Source organism: Triturus cristatus, chromosome 12, assembly GCF_964204655.1.
Source record: "Triturus cristatus chromosome 12, aTriCri1.1, whole genome shotgun sequence".
In the NCBI taxonomy this organism is placed as follows: Eukaryota; Metazoa; Chordata; class Amphibia; order Caudata; family Salamandridae; genus Triturus; species Triturus cristatus.
The window spans coordinates 99,659,849-99,679,226 of NC_140595.1; the positions used below are offsets into that span (position 1 = coordinate 99,659,849).

Genomic DNA, 19,378 nt, shown 5'->3' on the forward strand with positions numbered 1-19,378 from the left:
GCATCAGTCGAGGTCAGCACTCGGTTCTCCTCAGCGAACGGTATTTCTTCCCCCAAGTGAACACTCACTCTCTTTAGCGCACACTAACATCCCCTTGATTTAACTCTATTCAAGCCAGTAATTCTTCAGTGTAGTTATAACTGATTTCCTAAGTAATAGTTTCTCTTTCTGTGGTTATCTGGGACTTGTTCACCCTTACCATACATAGCCTTAAATGTTCATCTCTGGCAGCTCTGGGCAATCTTCTCACATAGCCATTCCAGTGCTTAACTTGAGCCGGTGGTTTCCGGTGCTCAACACCTGCACTTAATTGTCAACACTGTCGCTTGTGACAGTCTGCCACATGGTGGAGCTGTCTGACTGATTTAGAGATAACCACAACAATAGTCAATTATTAATTTAATATACTTTACAATTGAATATTACCTGCTGCCCAAGCCATTATTATAGTTTTGGTGGCCTGGAGCAGTCTGAATTGTCACACTTGTAGGAGTATGATGGTTAGTAGTTCTGGTATTACTGTCATTGGCAGCATGGCAGGGGCAATGTGTGGTGCAACCTGCAGTGACCTCCTGACGAGAGCCCTGGCACTTATTTTATTTGTTTTACAAATTAAGCACTGACCCATTCCTTGGCTCAGTTAGCCATGCAGTGTTTCCTCAGACTCCACTCTTCAACTCCAGTCATCGCTTGTCTCACCCCTTGCTATCCTCGTCTGCGCTAGTCATTGGTTCTCTGTTACAGATATTCAGCACATGTCTACCCATATCATCCTCACCCTTCCTCTGGCCTAAGTGGCACTCATGTACCCTTGCATGAACTTGTGACACCTAGCCAAAACTTCTCTGCTGTCATGAGTCGTTTCCCGCTACTCCTCTCTGGCCTCTACATGCCCCCTCTTGCCTCCTTTATATAGCAAGTATCCACCTGTACTATCTAGGCATCTTCAGGTGACTGACAGTGTCTTCCGGCTACTCCTATTTTCCTCTAACCAGCCCTTGTATCACAGAAAGTATGAAGGGTTTTTCTATTCTTGATCAGAGATCTTGGTGGCGAGATTGCTACATACCAAGATAATTCGGGCTCCTGGTCATCTCCGTCACGTTGATTTTGGTGGCACCCTTCGGGATCTGCAGTATCTTGTGGTACCCAATGGGTACATTGGTATCATTGAATGTTCCCACCACAAGTTTGCAGGCTTTGCCATCACCACCACACGTCCCGCAGTCATCCAGCGTCTTATTGGATCCCAGAATCCCATCGCAGCCCGGCCTCTGTCAAAGGAATGAGGAAAGTGAGAGAGTCTGGCTAGAACAAGAGCTGCCCCGCAGCCGAAGGGCAGGCAGAATACAATATTAACCATTATTTCTGTCATATCATTCCTTCCTGTGCGTTTCATTCAAAGCTCTAAGCAGCATCACCCACAGCGCATTCTTAGGACAGGGCCGATCTTCGTGTAATACAAACTAGGCACTTACTGCCAAAAGAGGACCAGAGATCCAATCTGACCACACGACCATCCCTTCATTTAGAATGTCCATGAATTGTTGCTACATCCTTATCTGTAACAGTGACAAGGCTCTTCAACTAAGTCTGAGCAAGAAAAATACATATGCACAACTGCCTTGTGGTCCAAAGAACTGTAAAGTCCTGCCTGTTCCCCAACAACTTGCCCATCACTCATGCTGTTCTAAAAAATGATGCTGATCACTGGGTCATCAGGCAGCCGGAAGCTGGCACATGTCTACAAGAATGACCCTTCATCTTCACGTGACGCCAGAGTGCTGCTACATGTCTGACATGATAGGAGTATGCCTTCGACTCTCATACATGACACCAAACACCTCCCAGATAGGACATGCGATAAACACATTCTCCCAACCATACATAGCAAATATCATAGTTTTCAACCTCACTGCCCTCGAGAGTGCTTCGGGAACACAAGGGTGGCGTAAAGCGTGAAGCATGCTACAATGTAATACAATGGAACGCAATTTCCCAATAAAACCCCTTCTGTCGGCCACGCCTTAGAACAAGACAAACATCTTTAATGATTGTGGATAGAGTAGCACCAGCCAATCACCAATTCTTCTCATTTGTTATGAACAATTACTTTTGGACTATGAGGGAGACAGCCAGCGCCTTGGAGGACTGGAGTTATTGTGGTGAGTATTTTTGCTGACCTATGTCCGATTGCCCCTTCCACATGAAGGATGTGTGAAATCCAAGAGTCAAAGTAAAATCAATCGCTTCCTTGAATGTTGTGTTTTGGTTGATTTTCTTAAATTTTAGGAATGGCCAGTTCCGTAGTAGGCTTGCATTGCACATATCTGACTTAAATAAAGCAAACATAGCTTCATTCACAAATTGAGTAAATGAAAAAGCTGGTGAGTCAACTGATGGGTTGGTGAGGTAGGATGGTATACATCACCCCTTTTTAGGTCTTGCTGGGCCAGCGCATGCGCTGAAGCTCTGCAAGACATTTTGTGTACGGGTTTCCAAAGTGCTGCCATAGGCTTTTGGTGGCCTAGCACTTGCGTTCACGCGAGCGTGCACGCACGCAGCCTTCCAGCGCGATCACTTTCACGTGCTGCTGCGCGCGTGCGCATCACTAGCGTGTTTTTAGGTCTCGCCTGACCCAGCGAATCCGCTGGTCTGGCGAGACTTTTTGTGAGGGCTTAAAAAAATGCTGCCATGTCCGGCCTAAAGCTACAGTGCATGTGCGCGGGCGCGCACTTACGAGCAGAGGCTTTCCTCCTCATGCTCATTAAGCGCATCGCTCGCCGCGCTTGATCGCGAACGCTATCACTTTCGCGGCCGCGCGTTTACGATCGCACGGCCAATGCTTGTTTTTGTTTTCATCTTTTATATAGCGTGAACTCAACCCGAAGGTATTGGAACGCTGTACATTTATGTATGACGGCCATCTTGGGATCAAAAGAAACAGTCATTATTTCATGCATATTTTGCTATCTGTTATAACCTACAACGTAGAATCCGTGGCAATGTCACGCGAGGGAGATCGCAGATGACTATTTCTAACAGAATGAGTGTGACACCTAAAATTATCTTTTTGCAGTCATTGTGGAAAGCGACAATGCTACAAAAAGTTGACATCCGTTTTGGAAGTGAATACCTTTTGCCATCAGTGGCACTGGGTCCGAATTTGGTAGTCGTTTGAAGTAAAAATGTTTGTATTTTTCACACGTTACTCATTCAGCGCTCCCATCTGTGCTGGACAAGCACAAACAGTGCTACGACGCTGTGTAACTGTTGGATCACAAACTTTGCTTGAACTTGGTATCTGTCTGCAGCCACAGAGCAGAAACAGAACTGTCAACTTTCGCAGGTTCTTCTTTGACTTAATTAGCCGTTTTAATGTGCACTTCTATGATATAAGCACATATCAACCCTCCCTTTTTCAATCAACTGTTCAAAAACGGCTTCAAGGATCGAAAACAACAGTCCTAGAAAGTTAAGTGCAAACAAAAAAAGCATTGGCATAGCCAATAGGTCTCGCATTTGGGACCTTATAAGTGTTTAGCCATGCAACAGTTGATGTTGTTGCACCAAGGATATTGTGCTGGATAACTAAACACTTATAAGGTCCCAAAGGCAAGACCTATTGGCTATGCCAATGCTTGTTGTGATTTAGGATTGATCCATTTATCTGATAAATGATTGGCTTTTTTCTGTTTTGCATTTTAATCTTTCATATCTGTGTAGACTTGCCTTCAAGGTATTTTAATGTCAATTGTAACGCCCTTTAAAATAATAAAACAGTGGGTCAGAGTGTACGTTATCGATTTGACTCTTCGGAATGAAGCGACTTAAAGTGCATGACTTCAAATTGATTTTGCAGCAGAGCCTGGATAGGCACTATCAACAAGGTAGGTTTTCAATACCTTCCTAAACAGGCATTGGCAAAGGCAATAGATCTGGCTTTTATTTTGAATACCAACATAACCATTAGCGGAAAGCCTGCTGCAGTGCAAAAACTAAAGCAAAACACATGATTGCTTTGTGTGTACAATGTACCTATAAGGTAAAGAATTTGAGATGTGAAATAGCCCCCGCTAACACTCCATAAGAGGAGGAATGGTACCCCAAACTGCCAATAGCATGAGCTGGGAGAGTAATGTTTCTCTGAACAGAACTAAAGTTTAATATATTTATAAAGAATTGGTAACAATAGGTCAACTGCACTGTCGAGTCTAAACTAAAAATGTATATTCCGTGGACTATCAAAGTCCTAAGAGAGTATGTTCCACTGATTGGGGCTTGCACAGAATGAATGACCGCTCTTTCAGGATAGTTCACATCTGTTATGAGTTTCAGGCTGGCACATGTGATGTGATTGTACCTCTCGCTGGGTCAGTCTGAACATTTTGGCATGAAGGTAGGCAGCTGTGTTTTCTCTGTGGCGGTCAGGCAAGAAGGTTTAAATGTGACACTCCGCTTTATGGGAAACTAGTTGACCTGAGCAAACAAGCAGGAGCGGCTCCTCCGCTAAGGCGGAGGAGCGTCGCCCCACTGCTTTCAGAGTAGAAAAGAGAAAATTGTACAGGCCTCTTTATCATCATTTTATTTTTCTTTAATACGGGGCTGGGTTAGGATGGGGCAGGGGTCACAAGGGGATTAGTGGTTTGCACACTTTAAGTGTGCATGACCGGTTGTCCGACTGTCTTCCAGCTGTCTTGGCGCGGCCAAACAGTCATGCACACTTTGCATGTTCCCCTCTAGGCTGCGTTACACTGCGTGGTAGGGAACACGCTGAGGCTTCCTGTCCCCGTCTGAGCACCGAACCACAACGCGTAGACCTATCACACCACTGCATTGCTGTATTGTGATTAGGTTAGGGGAGCCTGAGTGCTTCCTGCTCCCGGGACTGCCAGGAAGAGAAGCAACGATGGAGAGATGGTGGATGTGAAAAAAGATTTTTTTTTTTTCTTTTCAAACCCACCTGCCCCGCCACCTATGCAAGCCAGGAGCCATCATGCTAAATATTCGTAACTCCCATACTAAGCTTTCAATCATTTTTTGGGTTAGAAATGGAACGAAAGGTCTGACCTAGTAGTTAGAAGGCCTCCTTGTTTCGGTCAGCAGGGCACTCCACAGTCCTGGACTTTCATTCGTCAAACTTATGCATCTTGGGAGTTGTAGGAGTGGTTTTCTTCCAGTGAACCAGTGGGTGAGCAGACCCAACAGCGATTTGTACCAGAAGGGCCAAGAATTGGAAACACTACCCAGTTGCTAACATTATGGAGCAGGGCCAGGATTCAACATGGTCTTCAGTTACACACCGGATATGTGACTTTCAACACCATCAATTCACAACAGTGCCAGTAGTTGTGGAAGTGTTTTCACACATCCTTTGCCACCTAATGGCATTACGGAGCTGACCCAGTAATGCACCCCTATGTGGAGGAAAGGAAGGGCAAGTAGTGGAAACTTGTAAAAAAGATAAGCATTCAGTTGGTATTTTAATGTAACAACGCATGTATGCACAGTCATGATGTTTGCATGCAACAGCACTTTACAGGCAAGACCTGTTGGCATTGTCAATGCTCGATAATGGTGTTGATGCGGTGTGGTAGTACTTATATTAGAGGTTTTGATTGTTTTGGGACTGGTGGTGTTTGAGGCGCTAATTGTGGTGCTGCTGGCATTGACGTTGGTAGTGTGATTTGGTGGTAGCCATATTTGAATGGTTTTCCTTTACTTTATGCAGAAACACTCCAGGAAAACAAGCGTTGGCAAAGACAATAGCTCAACATTCAGTCCCAGGCCCCTTGCCTTTGTCAATATCTGTGATTTCTGTTCCTGCTGCTGCCGCCTTCTTAGCCACTGAGACTAGCTGGAGCTACGGCTGTGCAGGGAGTACTGACAGCAAAGTCAGGGTTGGAAGAGGCTATATCTAATTGACACTGATGGTGACCGCATCCTTTTAACTAAAATATGTACATATGAACTTCCCAGCTGTGTCAATCTGGCAATACAATCTAAGCAGCCATGCTTCTCACGTCTGAGAGACGATCCCTCTGAGTCTGGCAGCGGAAGTCGTGTCTAGCAGCTGTCTGTGTCAATACCTCAGCCCGTAGAGAGCCCGCAAACATGAATGGGACACTGTGGTGTAGCCGGCCCATCTCGCCCCATTGTTTGGTCTTTTGCCTTGTGCAAGCGACCGACCACAGTCATGGCCCTCTGCCATAAGCGAATTGTCCACTGCACATCTGTAGCTGTCGGCCCAGAAACCACAAGACCCTCAGAGACGGGCCCACAAGTCCCTCCAACACATCGGCTCATTATCCTCATGGTTCCACTTAGCTTTGGCCTTCCTTGAAGGGCTCTGGACCAATGCCAGCTCCCTTGCTGTATGCCAGGAGGTCTTCTCCATAAGGGCTGGGAAATATCTGCAGATGACACCACCACGAGAAGTGCGGGTCAGGCCGGTGTCACCTGCAAAGATCAGAGGGTCATCATGTGCTAGCCTGTTCCTCGGCCCCTACCGAGGTCATCGAATCCAAGCACGAGACAATTCATGTTCGAGACCTCAAATTATGTCTGGAAGGTTCCAGAAAACCTGATTATAGCAAAGAGTATAGAAATTGTCTTGAGGCAGAATTCGACCATGTGCCGAGGCGAAGAATGGAGACCTTGAGTGTCTCCAACTTATCTGCAAAGAGAGAGAGAGAGAGACTGGAGACCGAACCGAGAAGGATGGAACCTGATTCAACCCACAAACATATGCAGAGAAGGTAAAATGCATCAATACTTATATATCAGGGAAAGGAGGGCTGGAGGAGGTAAAAAGGGCTTTGCAGATTCAGAGAGGATATAAAAATACAAGAGAAGAGGTCGCATATTTCAGAAAACACTCGCCGACCTCAGGTCATGATATAGCAATGAAGCGAGAGACTACAGAGTGAGAGGTCACACTACTAGAGTGGGGATTCTCAGGAGTAAAGGATCATAACACGAAGGTAAAGAGGTCAGGCATCATTTTAATCTTCTCCTACAAAGTTCTGCGACTTCCAAGCACTGGGCAGGCACTCGTTTATATTTTGCGCCCTCTTCTCGTTGGCTACCAGGGTATATTCTGGAGAGCGAATACACCCAAGAGACTCCAGCCGGGAAAGAAAAACAAGATATGAATTTGTAACGTAGGAAAACATGGGGAAAATAGCATGGAAAGATCAAGTTCTAGACGAAATGGGAGGGGGTCAATATGGTGCTTCTGGTTTGCCCCTCCAGCCCTACATAGCTTCTTCTGTCACACTTCACATTTCACTGGCTTTCCAACTATAATGAATATCCCTCTCTTCAAGATTCCCATTCCTTCCACACACCTTCCCGATCCGACGACTCCCTTCCATTCTACTTTTACTCACCCCATCCCCCTTTCCACCGCCTCCTTTACCCAGCCCCTCCCTTAACACTATCCTATTTCCCTTAACACTTCCTGTTGGCTGTTTTGTGCGAACAGAATGAAAAAGTTTATGCGGGGCCTCACTCTTTTTTTTAGGTCGAGGACTACCGGTCTGCCAAAAGGCAGAACCGGAAGTCGGAGATTTAATGACTTGGAGAAGAGGGGCTTGAACCAGCCCCTCTTCTCCCCTGTTCTCCATTGGCTGGCCTCGTAAATGCTGGCCAGCCACTGGAGAAGAGGTCAGTCACTCCGATTAGGCCCCGTCCTTTTCGGATCGGGGGCGTGTTTTTTGCGAGAAGTCTCAAGGAGGAGACAACAGCAAAACACGCCCCCGAATCCGAAAAGGACGCTGCGCCGTGATGGTGAATGTTGTTTTCCTTTCTTATTTACCTTCGGGAGTGGATAGCGTGGTGGTAAGTTTGTGCCCCTGTTTCATGCGCAGAGTAAATTGCAGCAGAACAGAGCTGTGAAGTCAAATGGTTGACCCCTTAATCGATGCGCGTGTGACGTGCCCGCTACACTAGCAGAGAGCATTGAATTCTTTGCTGCCTGCCGTTCGGCCTAGTCAAAGCCGCCAAGAACAATATCCGGCTAAATGAGCCCTTCCTTTGCAATTAATCCTCTCCCTCACATCACCAGTGATAAGTGCTGCTGGGGAGGGCGCGCGGAGGGGTGGACCAGAAGGACGGGGAGGGGCGGCCCTCGCCACCTCTCTCTGATTTCATATGCGTGGCCCCCTTTCGAAGAGCATGGTTTGCCATCTGCAGACTGAGTTTGAAGCAGACATGAGTGGCACACACATAATTGTGCCAAACGTGGTAAAGCAGGCACATACTCCGTCACCTATGCCACGCAGATTGGAGGTTGATACAACTTCTGGTCAGGCGTGTCTGGCGGAAGTCTGCTCCAATAGCGGTCTATGCTGGTCTGAGCCCCATGCACGGACCGGTTACGCTTATGCACTAGTGAATCAGTGGACCAGGCATACCATTGCCCGCAACTGTCTGGTATTACCACGCAGATGAGTAAAACCACAAGTGTGAGACAACTTGAGGAATCTGCAAAAAAAAAACAAGATCAGAAAGGAGGGCAATTCAAGAAAATGTACGTTGACCGAATGATCGATTAGTCTATGTTTTTGGTGTAAGTAGCTGATGCAGACTTAGGATTTAACTTCGAGTCATAACGTTCTATGTAAATTGGAGCACTAAGCTCAGAGCACGAGGCCAAGATTCATAGGCATGTAACCCGGAGACTGGCGTGAATACCAGTGGGTCCCTGATCGCTGCGCACCAGGACTCTCATGAGAAGCCCCGCATCTACACTTCCACTTTCAGTACACCTTCTGCATTTTATATATCTCGAACTCGACCGAAGCTATTGGAGCGCTTAACTTGAGCACCAGTTACGTTGCACATCCATTTTTGGAAGGCGCAGGAGATAAAGTGATTTGCCCAGAATCATAGGGCGTTGAGCCGACGCCGAAACTCGAACCTGGTTCCCCAGCTCCAAACTAGTCTGCAGCTCTCTGTCTGGCCGTTACGCCACATCAGAAATGTCCGTATGTTCTTGTGGGATTGGTGATTCCTTTGTCATTGCTCCAGAGAGCTCCTGTGCAGGGCGGTACTTACTCCTGCACACAGCGCGCCACGCGGCAGCATTTGTGATGCACATTTTAAGGATTTCATTGAAAAGTTTAGGACTGCAGCTCTTTAATAAGATTCTCGGACTGGGAAGCGGAAATATGAATGGCAGTGAGCTGTGCGGGGGCGAAGAGCAGTCTGGGAATTGTGCGAGATGAGAGAACGCTGCAGGATGGCCTCTGAAGTGATGGGCTGTTCGCTTCTGCACAAGAGAGCGGGCTGAAACCCTAGGGATTCCTCCTCCCAGCCATGTTCCATATGTTATGTGGAAAAATACGGATTTATACAGAGAAGTTATGTATAATTAATGTTAGCATAGAAGAATCTGGTGAAGTTGTCAGTACGAATTGTCAGCCAGCACCAGGGCTGACACCCAGAGGCGCAGTGCATGGAAGCAGCCACGCCCCCCCCCCCTCCCGTGCAGCACACGTGTTCCCAAAATAAGTACATTGGGGTACATATGTGTATGTTTTGCGAGTGAATTTCTGCTTTTTAAAGCGCATCCCTGTTACTCTGTGTAAATCTGCAGTAGATGGTGAAGAGCTGGACACGGAGAATGAATATTTCATTGTGTAGCAAAAATGATTTATTCGGTGAGGAGCCAAAGATTGAATGGGTGATGACTTTCCTGTCTCCATCTCCTGTTGCCGCCATCCATTTGCACATCGAGCTTCATCTGTGTGTGTGCGTGTGTGTGTGATCGCGTGCGCGCGTGCACACGCGTGTGCTCCCACCGACACTCGTGTGTTTATAGGCCAGGTGCATTTATCTATACCCGTGTCCTTCATAGGGAGCTATGTTGGTGTCGTTTCTTTATGTAAAGCAATCTTTTTCGATTTATCCGCATTGCTGGTGTCACAATGTCTACCAGGGCTCCTGTAGCAATACGAAAACATATTGTGTTGGTGCTTTGAACTTCACTCTGCAACTGCAGTAATAAAGCCGGAGCAGCCGCAATTAGCATTTCTAATTTTAAATTCAAATATGGTTAACTCTATTTACCAAACCATGTTAAGAGCAGCGTCTGCCAGTTATTCTAATAAAAAACAGGATATATTTTGCTCTCAGATTTAGGATCTGGCTCCCTTCAAATTATACTTCACTTCCAGTTGTAAAAAAAAAAAATTACTCATGAAATCTTAATCTTCATAGAGCCTGTTGAGGGGTTTGTCAGTTGATCCTGCAAAAAGTAGATGTGTTAAATTTTGAGGTTACTGTGTGGCTCTATGTGTGTGTGGGGGTGGCTCTGTGTGGGGGGTGGCTGTGTGTGGGGGTGGCTCTGTGTGTGTGGGGGTGGCTCTGTGTGTGTGTGTGGCTCTGTGTGTGGGTGGCTCTGTGTGTGTGGGGTAGGGTCTGTGTGTGTGTGGGTGGCTCTGTGTGCGGCTCTGTGTGTGTGTGGGTGGCTTTTTTTGTAGGTGGCTCTATGCGTGGTGGGTCTGTCTGTGTGTGGGTAACTCTGTGTGTGTGTGTAGGTGGCTCTGTGGGTGGCTCTATTTGTGTGTGGATTGCTCTATGTGAGTGGCTCTGTGTGGGTGGCTCTGTGTGTGGGTGCAAATGCAATAGGTCTCGCATTTGAGAGTGATTAACCTATTGACATTCACCCTTATGCATCAAGCCAAAATCCAGTCGGTAAAATACCGATTCCTTATTAGCTCCCGGTATTAAGTAGAAAATACCCAATCCCAATGCATCAACCCAAAAGCAGAAATCGGTATTTAAGGAATCCTTAAATAGCGATTCTTTAAATAGGGATTCCTTAAATACCGATTCCTTAAATAGCTCTTGCATTTAAGGAATCCCAAAGTGAGATTCCTTAAATGCAATGCATCAAAGTTAAAAAATTAGCGATTTCGCTAATAAGGGGAGCAAATTACCATGAAGATGAACTGCATGGTAATTTGCAAAAACTTTGAAAAATGCACTTTTGTGCATTTTTCAAAGTGTCATGTTGCGCACACACATGCCCTTAGAGCATGTGTGTGTGCAACATATGTGCACATATCATTTTCAGGGGTGCAACAGGGTGTCCTTTTGACACCCTGGCACCCTTGAAAGTGCTCCAGCTATTAGCGATTCGGTAATACCGAATCGCTAATACAGAATGGCTTTACATTCATTCCTATGGGCCTCCAAGCCCATAGGAATGAATGGGTAGGTATTCCTTATTACCGATTCGGTATTACCGATTCGGTAATAAGGAATGTTAAGGAATCGCTATTTGAATAGCGATTCCTACATGCATAGCCTTTTGCTATTCCTTATTAGCGATTCCTTATTTTTCGCTAATAAGGAATCGCAAATGCTAATGTTGATGCATATGCCCCATTGTAAATAACAATGCTGTTTCTTTAAATGTTTTAAAAACAAAAACATAAACAAAAAGAATGTCATGAGCAATGCCAATAGCTCTAACTTTAACAATGCCGAGACCATTGCATTGTAAATGCTTGTTTCTCCATGCAAGGAAGGAGAAACATTTTACCGGTAATTAATGTAACTGTACTATGTAGCTCCGGCGTTTGGCGCCGCCTAGTGGCACGGCGCATTACTACATGGGAGCACCGAGGCCTGAATAGCGTGACCCAGGGAAAAGGTGCTTAGAATTAGCCCCTCTCAAGTGAAAACCTTTTTTAAAAAAAACGTAAACTCTCCCACATCTCTTTTACCCTCCGCTTGTGCGCTCCTTACTGCTCCACCTTTCCATAACGGCAGGTCTCCCCTAACTCATTCCTTCCCTCCCCTCCCTGAAGGTCTCGGTCATATTTGTGGTTTCCCTGTTATTCGCGGGAGCGGGAGAAAGTATTGTAACCCCGACGCCTCCCGCGGCGTGCTCGGGAGCGTGTCGCGCGCACAGCCCTTGCTCTCGCGAGCCCCTGGGGGCGGAGCGCTTCCTGTTGTGGTTACAAGTGAGCTGTTACTCGCAGCGAGGAGGGCCGCACGTGTGAGTCTCACGTGAGCCAGGGACCCCGTCCAAGCGTGAGTCATGGAAGGGCAGGGCTCGGCTCGAGGAACGCAGTGGGGGTGAACCAGGGTGCACGGGGAGCGGGCTGGGGTCTGAGGACAGAAGACACGGAGACCTGATGGCTGCATGAACCAAGAGATCTGAACACAGACAGAGAGATCTGATGGCTACTAGGAACAAGGCAGGGAGACCTCCTGGGTACTGGTTCAAACACAGAGACCTATTGTGTACTGGAACTAAGACAAAGAGGCCTGACAGTACTAGCAATTAGACCTGATGGGTACTAGAAACAAACAAGGAGACCTTGTGGGCACTGGAACAAAGACAACGAGACCTATTGACAACTGGAACTAAGACAAAGAGGCCTGACAGTACTAGCAACGAGACCTATTGTGTACTGGAACTAAGACAAAGAGGCCTGACAGTAGTAGCAAAGAGACCTGATGGGTACTAGATACAAGGCAGGGTGACCTCGTGGGCACTGGAACAAAGACAAGGAGACCTATTGTGTACTGGAACTAAGACAAAGAGGCCTGACAATAGTAGCAAAGAGACCTGATGGGTACTAGAAACAAAGCAGGGAGACCTCGTGGGCACTGGAACAAAGACAAGGAGACCTATTGTGTACTGGAACAAAGACAAAGAGCCCTGACAGCACTTGCAAAGAGACCTGACGGGTACTAGAAAGAAGGCAGGGAGACCTCATGGGCACTGGAACAAAGACAACGAGGCCTATTTCGTACTAGAACTAAGACAAAGAGACCTGATGGCTAGGGGCCAGACAAAATGACATAATGGATACTGGAACTTAAGATAAATGGGCCTAGTGGAAACTGGTACAAGAGACTTGATGTGTACTGGCACATAAGCAGAGAGATCTAATGGGCATTAGACCAAGAGAAAGATTCCTGATGGACACTAAGACCTAGAGAAAAAAGAAAGGCCTGCTAGGTACTGGCAGTAAGACAAAGGGACGTGACGAAAACTATAATCCAGAAAAGAGACCTGATGGATACTACAATTAAGACAAAGAGCACGATGGTTGCTGAAACTACAGTACACAGATGTATGAAGGTACCCGAGACCAGGGCACATGCAGAGAAGTAGCAATGAAAACTAGGAGTGTGCAATATTCACCTACTTGTAATTGCATTTATATAGCGCTTACTTACCCTGACGAGGCATCAAAGTGCTATTCGGCAAGTAGCATGCTACTCCGGAACCCATAAAGGATTAGTGGTGAATTAGTATAGTGAAAATATGAAAGTAATTTGAGCAGTGGATATGTTAGTCAGTTATTTGGATTGAGAAGGATAGCGGAGGGATAAAATAGGGAAAAAGGTTTGCATTTATATTGCGCTTCGTACCCTTGATGGGATGTTGAAGCGCTTTTTCGGTGAGTAGCGCGCTACTCCGGAACCCATAAGGATTAGTGCTGAATTAGTACAGTGAAACATGAAAGTAATTTAAGTGGTGGATACGTTAGTCAGTTATTTGGATTGAGAAGGATAGTGGAGGGATAGAGAAGGGTTTGCATTATTGTATTTTTGCTTAGTTAAGAGTTATTTAGGAAAAACTGAGTGAAGAGGCAATTCAAAAATGTAATCTATACATCAGAGTGAAATGCATCCATATGTCCATTTTAGATGCTAGGGCTAAAAAATATCCCCAAAAATATAGGCGCACAAACAACCGCAGCGCGCTTTCTGGATGCTTGCATTCGTCCTGTGCTCCTCCAATAGGATTTTTGCATGAACAATCTTTAATTACGTGACCAGGGTTTATGACATCATTTTGGGAATTTTGCGTACCAAGTGTAATGCAAAATGCTGTAATCTTGGTGTGGACATTTACTGTTGTAAAGCACTCTGATACCTCCGGGTCTAGCTAGCACTATATAAAACTCCAGTAAATAAATAAATGAAAAAATATATGTGACATAATGCCAGCGTAACAACAATTTCACTTGGTCGTACTGAAAAAAGATACTCAAAGACTTACCAGGTATAGGAAACAAGGCTCGCAGAGTGTGGATACATAAAATCAGGGCTCGAGTCGGGGTACCACGCGGGTGGACGGCGTCCCCCCACTTATTTTACCAGGTTTTTCCGGGTGGACGCCGTCCCCCCTGCCCAAAAGCTGGACAGCATTGTGTGAGCAGAGAGCCCGGGTGTGAGGGAAGTTTCCCGTAAATTACCAAAGATATGCTAATATTTGTAATTGGAGACTTTAAGAGGCACCGGTGGTGTGTGCAGGCTGGAGTGATTGGGAGGCGGAGCGAGCAGGCGTTGGCGGTTAACGCTTGGAATGTGTGTCCTTCTGTATCTTGTGCACTTTTGAGCACTTCGTTGTGCAACTGGGGCACCCCCTCGGGGGAGTGGGGGGGAGGGGGGGTTGCAAAGGACATCGAGGAACAGACCAGGGGTAGCAGTGCTGTGAAATGCCCCGTCATCTAAAGGCATATGAATACTCATGAGATTCCTGTTGTAACGTCACTTCCGGTGACAGCGTCCCCCCCCACTTCTTTTCATGAGATTCCTGTTGTGACGTCACTTCCGGTGACAGCGTCCCACCACTTCTTTTTTTAGGACTTGTGCCCTGCATAAAATCAAGACAAAGCCACCAGATTCGTACTGCAGATAGATGAGACCAAAATTGGGAACAGGGACCAGGGCACACGGAGATCACAAGGGGTATTGGAACCAGATGACATGTACGGGTGAAGTGAATCAAAGCAAAGGTACATGTGCTGCATCGGAGCTACACACACCTGATGTGCAATGTGACAGGCAGCACCAGAGGCCAGGGTACTGGAACCACGCTCAAGAGCTCTGATGCCACTGGGAACAGATCAGAGAGATGTAGAATCGCTGCTGGGACAAGAGTACACACAGAGACCTGGTGAGGTATAGGCACCTGGCTATACAACGACCTAAAAAGTACAGAAATCAAGGCATACCTAGTTCATGGGTAATGAAGCCGTGGCAAGGAGAACAGACAAGTGCCAGACTACAAAAAATAATCATGGGAAGTGGAACCTGGCTACAAGTAGAGATCTGATGGGGTACCAGAACACACATGTGGACTCTAGGTACGTAGAGATCTTATGGAGTACCAGAACACACAAGTGGACTCTAGGTACACAAAGATCTGATGGGGTACCAGAACACACACGTGGACTCTAGGTACACAGAGATCTGATGGGGGACCAGAACACATACGTTGACTCTAGGTACACAGCGAACTGATGGGGTACCAGAACACGCACAGACTCTAGGTACACAGAGAACTGAAGGAGTACCAGATGTTGACTCTAGGTACACTGCAAACTGATGGGGTACCAGAACACACACACACAGACTCTAGGTACACATAGATCTGATGGGTTACCAGAACACACACGTGGACTCTAGGTACACAGAGATCTGATTGGGTACCAGAACACACACGTTGACTCTAGGTACACAGAGGTCTGATGGGTACCAGAACATACAAGTGGACTCCAGGCACATACAGATCTGATGGGGTACCAGATCACGCACGTGGACTCTAGGTACACAGAGATCTGATGGCGTAGCAGAAAACACACATGGACTCTAGCTACATAGAGATCTGATGTAGTACCAGATGTTCACTCTAGGTACACAGCAAACTGATGAGGTAACAGAACACACACATGGACTCTAGGTACACAGAGAACTATGGGGTACCAGAACACACACGTTGACTCTAGGTACACAGAGATCTGATGTGGGACCAGAACATGCATGTGGACTCTAGGTACATAAAGATCTGATGGGGTACTAGAACACACACATGGACTCTAGGTACATAAAGATATGATGGGGTACCAGAACACATACGTGGACTCTATGTACATACAGATCTGATGGGGTACCAGAACATGCACATGGACTCTAGGTACATAGAGATCTGATGGTGTACCAGAACACACACGTGGACTCTAGGTACATAGAGATCTGATGGGGTGCCAGAACACTCAGGTGGACTCTAGCTACATGGAGATCTGATGGGGTACCAGAAAACACACGTGGACTCTAGGTACACAGAGATCTGATGGGGGACCAGAACACACACGTGGACTCTAGGTACACAGAGGTCTGATGGGTACCAGAATACACAAGTGGACTCTAGGTACAAAGAGATCTGATGGGGTACCAGAACACACATTTAGACTCTAGGTACACAGAGATATGATGGGGTACCAGAAAAAACATGTGGACTCTAGGTACATACAGATCTAATGGGGTACCAAAACAAACACGTGGACTCTAGGTACATAAAGATCTGATAGGGTACCAGAACACACACATGGACTCTAGGTACATACAGATCTGATGGGGTACCAGAACACACATGTGGGCTCTAGGTACACAGCAAACTGATGGGGTAGCAGAACACACACATAGACTCTAGGTACACAGAGAACTGATGCCAGACGTTCACTCTAGGTACACAGCGAACTGATGGGGTACCAGAACACACACACGGACTCTAGGTACACAGAGAACTATGGGGTACCAGAACACACACGTTGACTCTAGGTACACAGAGATCTGATTGGGTACCAGAACACACACGTGGACTCTAGGTACACAGAGGTCTGATGGGTACCAGAATACACAAGTGGACTCTAGGTACAAAGAGATCTGATGGGGTACCAGAACACGCACGTGGACTCTAGGTACACAGAGATCTGATGGCGTAGCAGAACACACACATGGACTCTAGCTACATAGAGATCTGATGTAGTACCAGATGTTCACTCTAGGTACACAGCAAACTGATGGGGTACCAGAACACACACATGGACTCTAGGTACACAGAGAACTATGGGGTACCAGAACACACACGTTGACTCTAGGTACACAGAGATCTGATGTGGGACCAGAACATGCATGTGGACTCTCGGTACATAAAGATCTGATGGGGTACTAGAACACACACATGGACTCTAGGTACATAAAGATATGATGGGGTACCAGAACACATACGTGGACTCTATGTACATACAGATGTGATGGGGTACCAGAACATGCACATGGACTCTAGGTACATAGAGATCTGATGGTGTACCAGAACACACACGTGGACTCTAGGTACATAGAGATCTGATGGGGTGCCAGAACACTCAGGTGGACTCTAGCTACATGGAGATCTGATGGGGTACCAGAACACACACGTGGACTCTAGGTACACAGAGATCTGATGGGGGACCAGAACACACACGTGGACTCTAGGTACACAGAGGTCTGATGGGGTACCAGAACACGCACGTGGACTCTAGGTACACAGAGATCTGATGGCGTAGCAGAACACACACATGGACTCTAGGTACATCGAGATCTGATGGGGTACCAGAAAACACACGTGGACTCTAGCTACATAGAGATCTGATGGGGTACCAGAACACACATGTGGGCTCTAGGTACACAGCAAACTGATGGGGTAGCAGAACACACACATAGACTCTAGGTACACAGAGAACTGATGCCAGACGTTCACTCTAGGTACACAGCGAACTGATGGGGTACCAGAACACACACATAGACTCTAGGTACATAAAGATCTGATAGGGTACCAGAACACACACATGGACTCTAGGTACATACAGATCTGATGGGGTACCAGAACACACATGTGGGCTCTAGGTACACAGCAAACTGATGGGGTAGCAGAACACACACATAGACTCTAGGTACACAGAGAACTGATGCCAGACGTTCACTCTAGGTACACAGCGAACTGATGGGGTACCAGAACACACACATGGACTCTAGGTACACAGAGAACTATGGGGTACCAGAACACACACGTTGACTCTAGGTACACAGAGGTCTGATGGGTACCAGAACACACAAGTGGACTCTAGGTACACAGAGATCTGATTGGGTACCAGAACACACACGTTGACTCTAGGTACACAGAGGTCTGATGGGTACCAGAATACACAAGTGGACTCTAGGTACAAAGAGATCTGATGGGGGTACCAGAACACGCACGTGGACTCTAGGTACACAGAGATCTGATGGCGTAGCAGAACACACACATGGACTCTAGCTACATAGAGATCTGATGTAGTACCAGATGTTCACTCTAGGTACACAGCAAACTGATGGGGTACCAGAACACACACATGGACTCTAGGTACACAGAGAACTATGGGGTACCAGAACACACACGTTGACTCTAGGTACACAGAGATCTGATATGGGACCAGAACATGCATGTGGACTCTAGGTACATAAAGATCTGATGGGGTACTAGAACACACACATGGACTCTAGGTACATAAAGATATGATGGGGTACCAGAACACATACGTGGACTCTATGTACATACAGATCTGATGGGGTACCAGAACATGCACATGGACTCTAGGTACATAGAGATCTGATGGTGTACCAGAACACACACGTGGACTCTAGGTACATAGAGATCTGATGGGGTGCCAGAACACTCAGGTGGACTCTAGCTACATGGAGATCTGATGGGGTACCAGAACACACACGTGGACTCTAGGTACACAGAGATCTGATGGGGGACCAGAACACACACGTGGACTCTAGGTACACAGAGGTCTGATGGGGTACCAGAACACGCACGTGGACTCTAGGTACACAGAGATCTGATGGCGTAGCAGAACACACACATGGACTCTAGGTACATCGAGATCTGATGGGGTACCAGAACACACATGTGGGCTCTAGGTACACAGCAAACTGATGGGGTAGCAGAACACACACATAGACTCTAGGTACACAGAGAACTGATGCCAGACGTTCACTCTAGGTACACAGCGAACTGATGGGGTACCAGAACACACATGTTGACTCTAGGTACACAGAGGTCTGATGGGTACCAGAACACACAAGTGGACTCAAGGTACACAGAGATCTGATGGGGTACCAGAACACACATTTAGACTCTAGGTACACAGAGATATGATGGGGTACCAGAAAAAACATGTGGACTCTAGGTACATACAGATCTGATGGGGTACCAAAACAATCACATGGACTCTAGGTACATAAAGATCTGATGGGGTACTAGAACACACACATGGACTCTAGGTACATACAGATCTGATGGGGTACCAGAACATGCATGTGGACTCTAGGTACATAGGGATCTGAGGGCGTACCAGAACACACACGTGGACTTTAGCTACATGGACATCTGATGGGGTACCAGAACACACACGTGGACTCTAGGTATATAGAGATCTGATGGGGTACCAAAACACACGTGGATTCCAGGTACATAGAGATCTGATGGGGTACCAGAACCCACACGTGGACTCTAGGTACATAGAGATATGAT

The 19,378-nt window shown here is 46.7% G+C and overlaps 1 protein-coding gene across 2 annotated transcripts in view; it reads right to left on the bottom strand.

The window, feature by feature from the left end:
* ADAMTSL4 (ADAMTS like 4) overlaps positions 1 to 19,378 on the bottom strand; it is a 264,753-nt gene that overhangs the window by 49,451 nt on the left and 195,924 nt on the right. For both annotated transcript variants that reach the window (XM_085639415.1, XM_085639416.1), the window contains exon 8: positions 1,070 to 1,274. In XM_085639415.1, the coding sequence (XP_085495541.1) occupies positions 1,070 to 1,274 (205 nt within the window). The remainder of the gene's footprint in view (positions 1 to 1,069; positions 1,275 to 19,378) is intronic.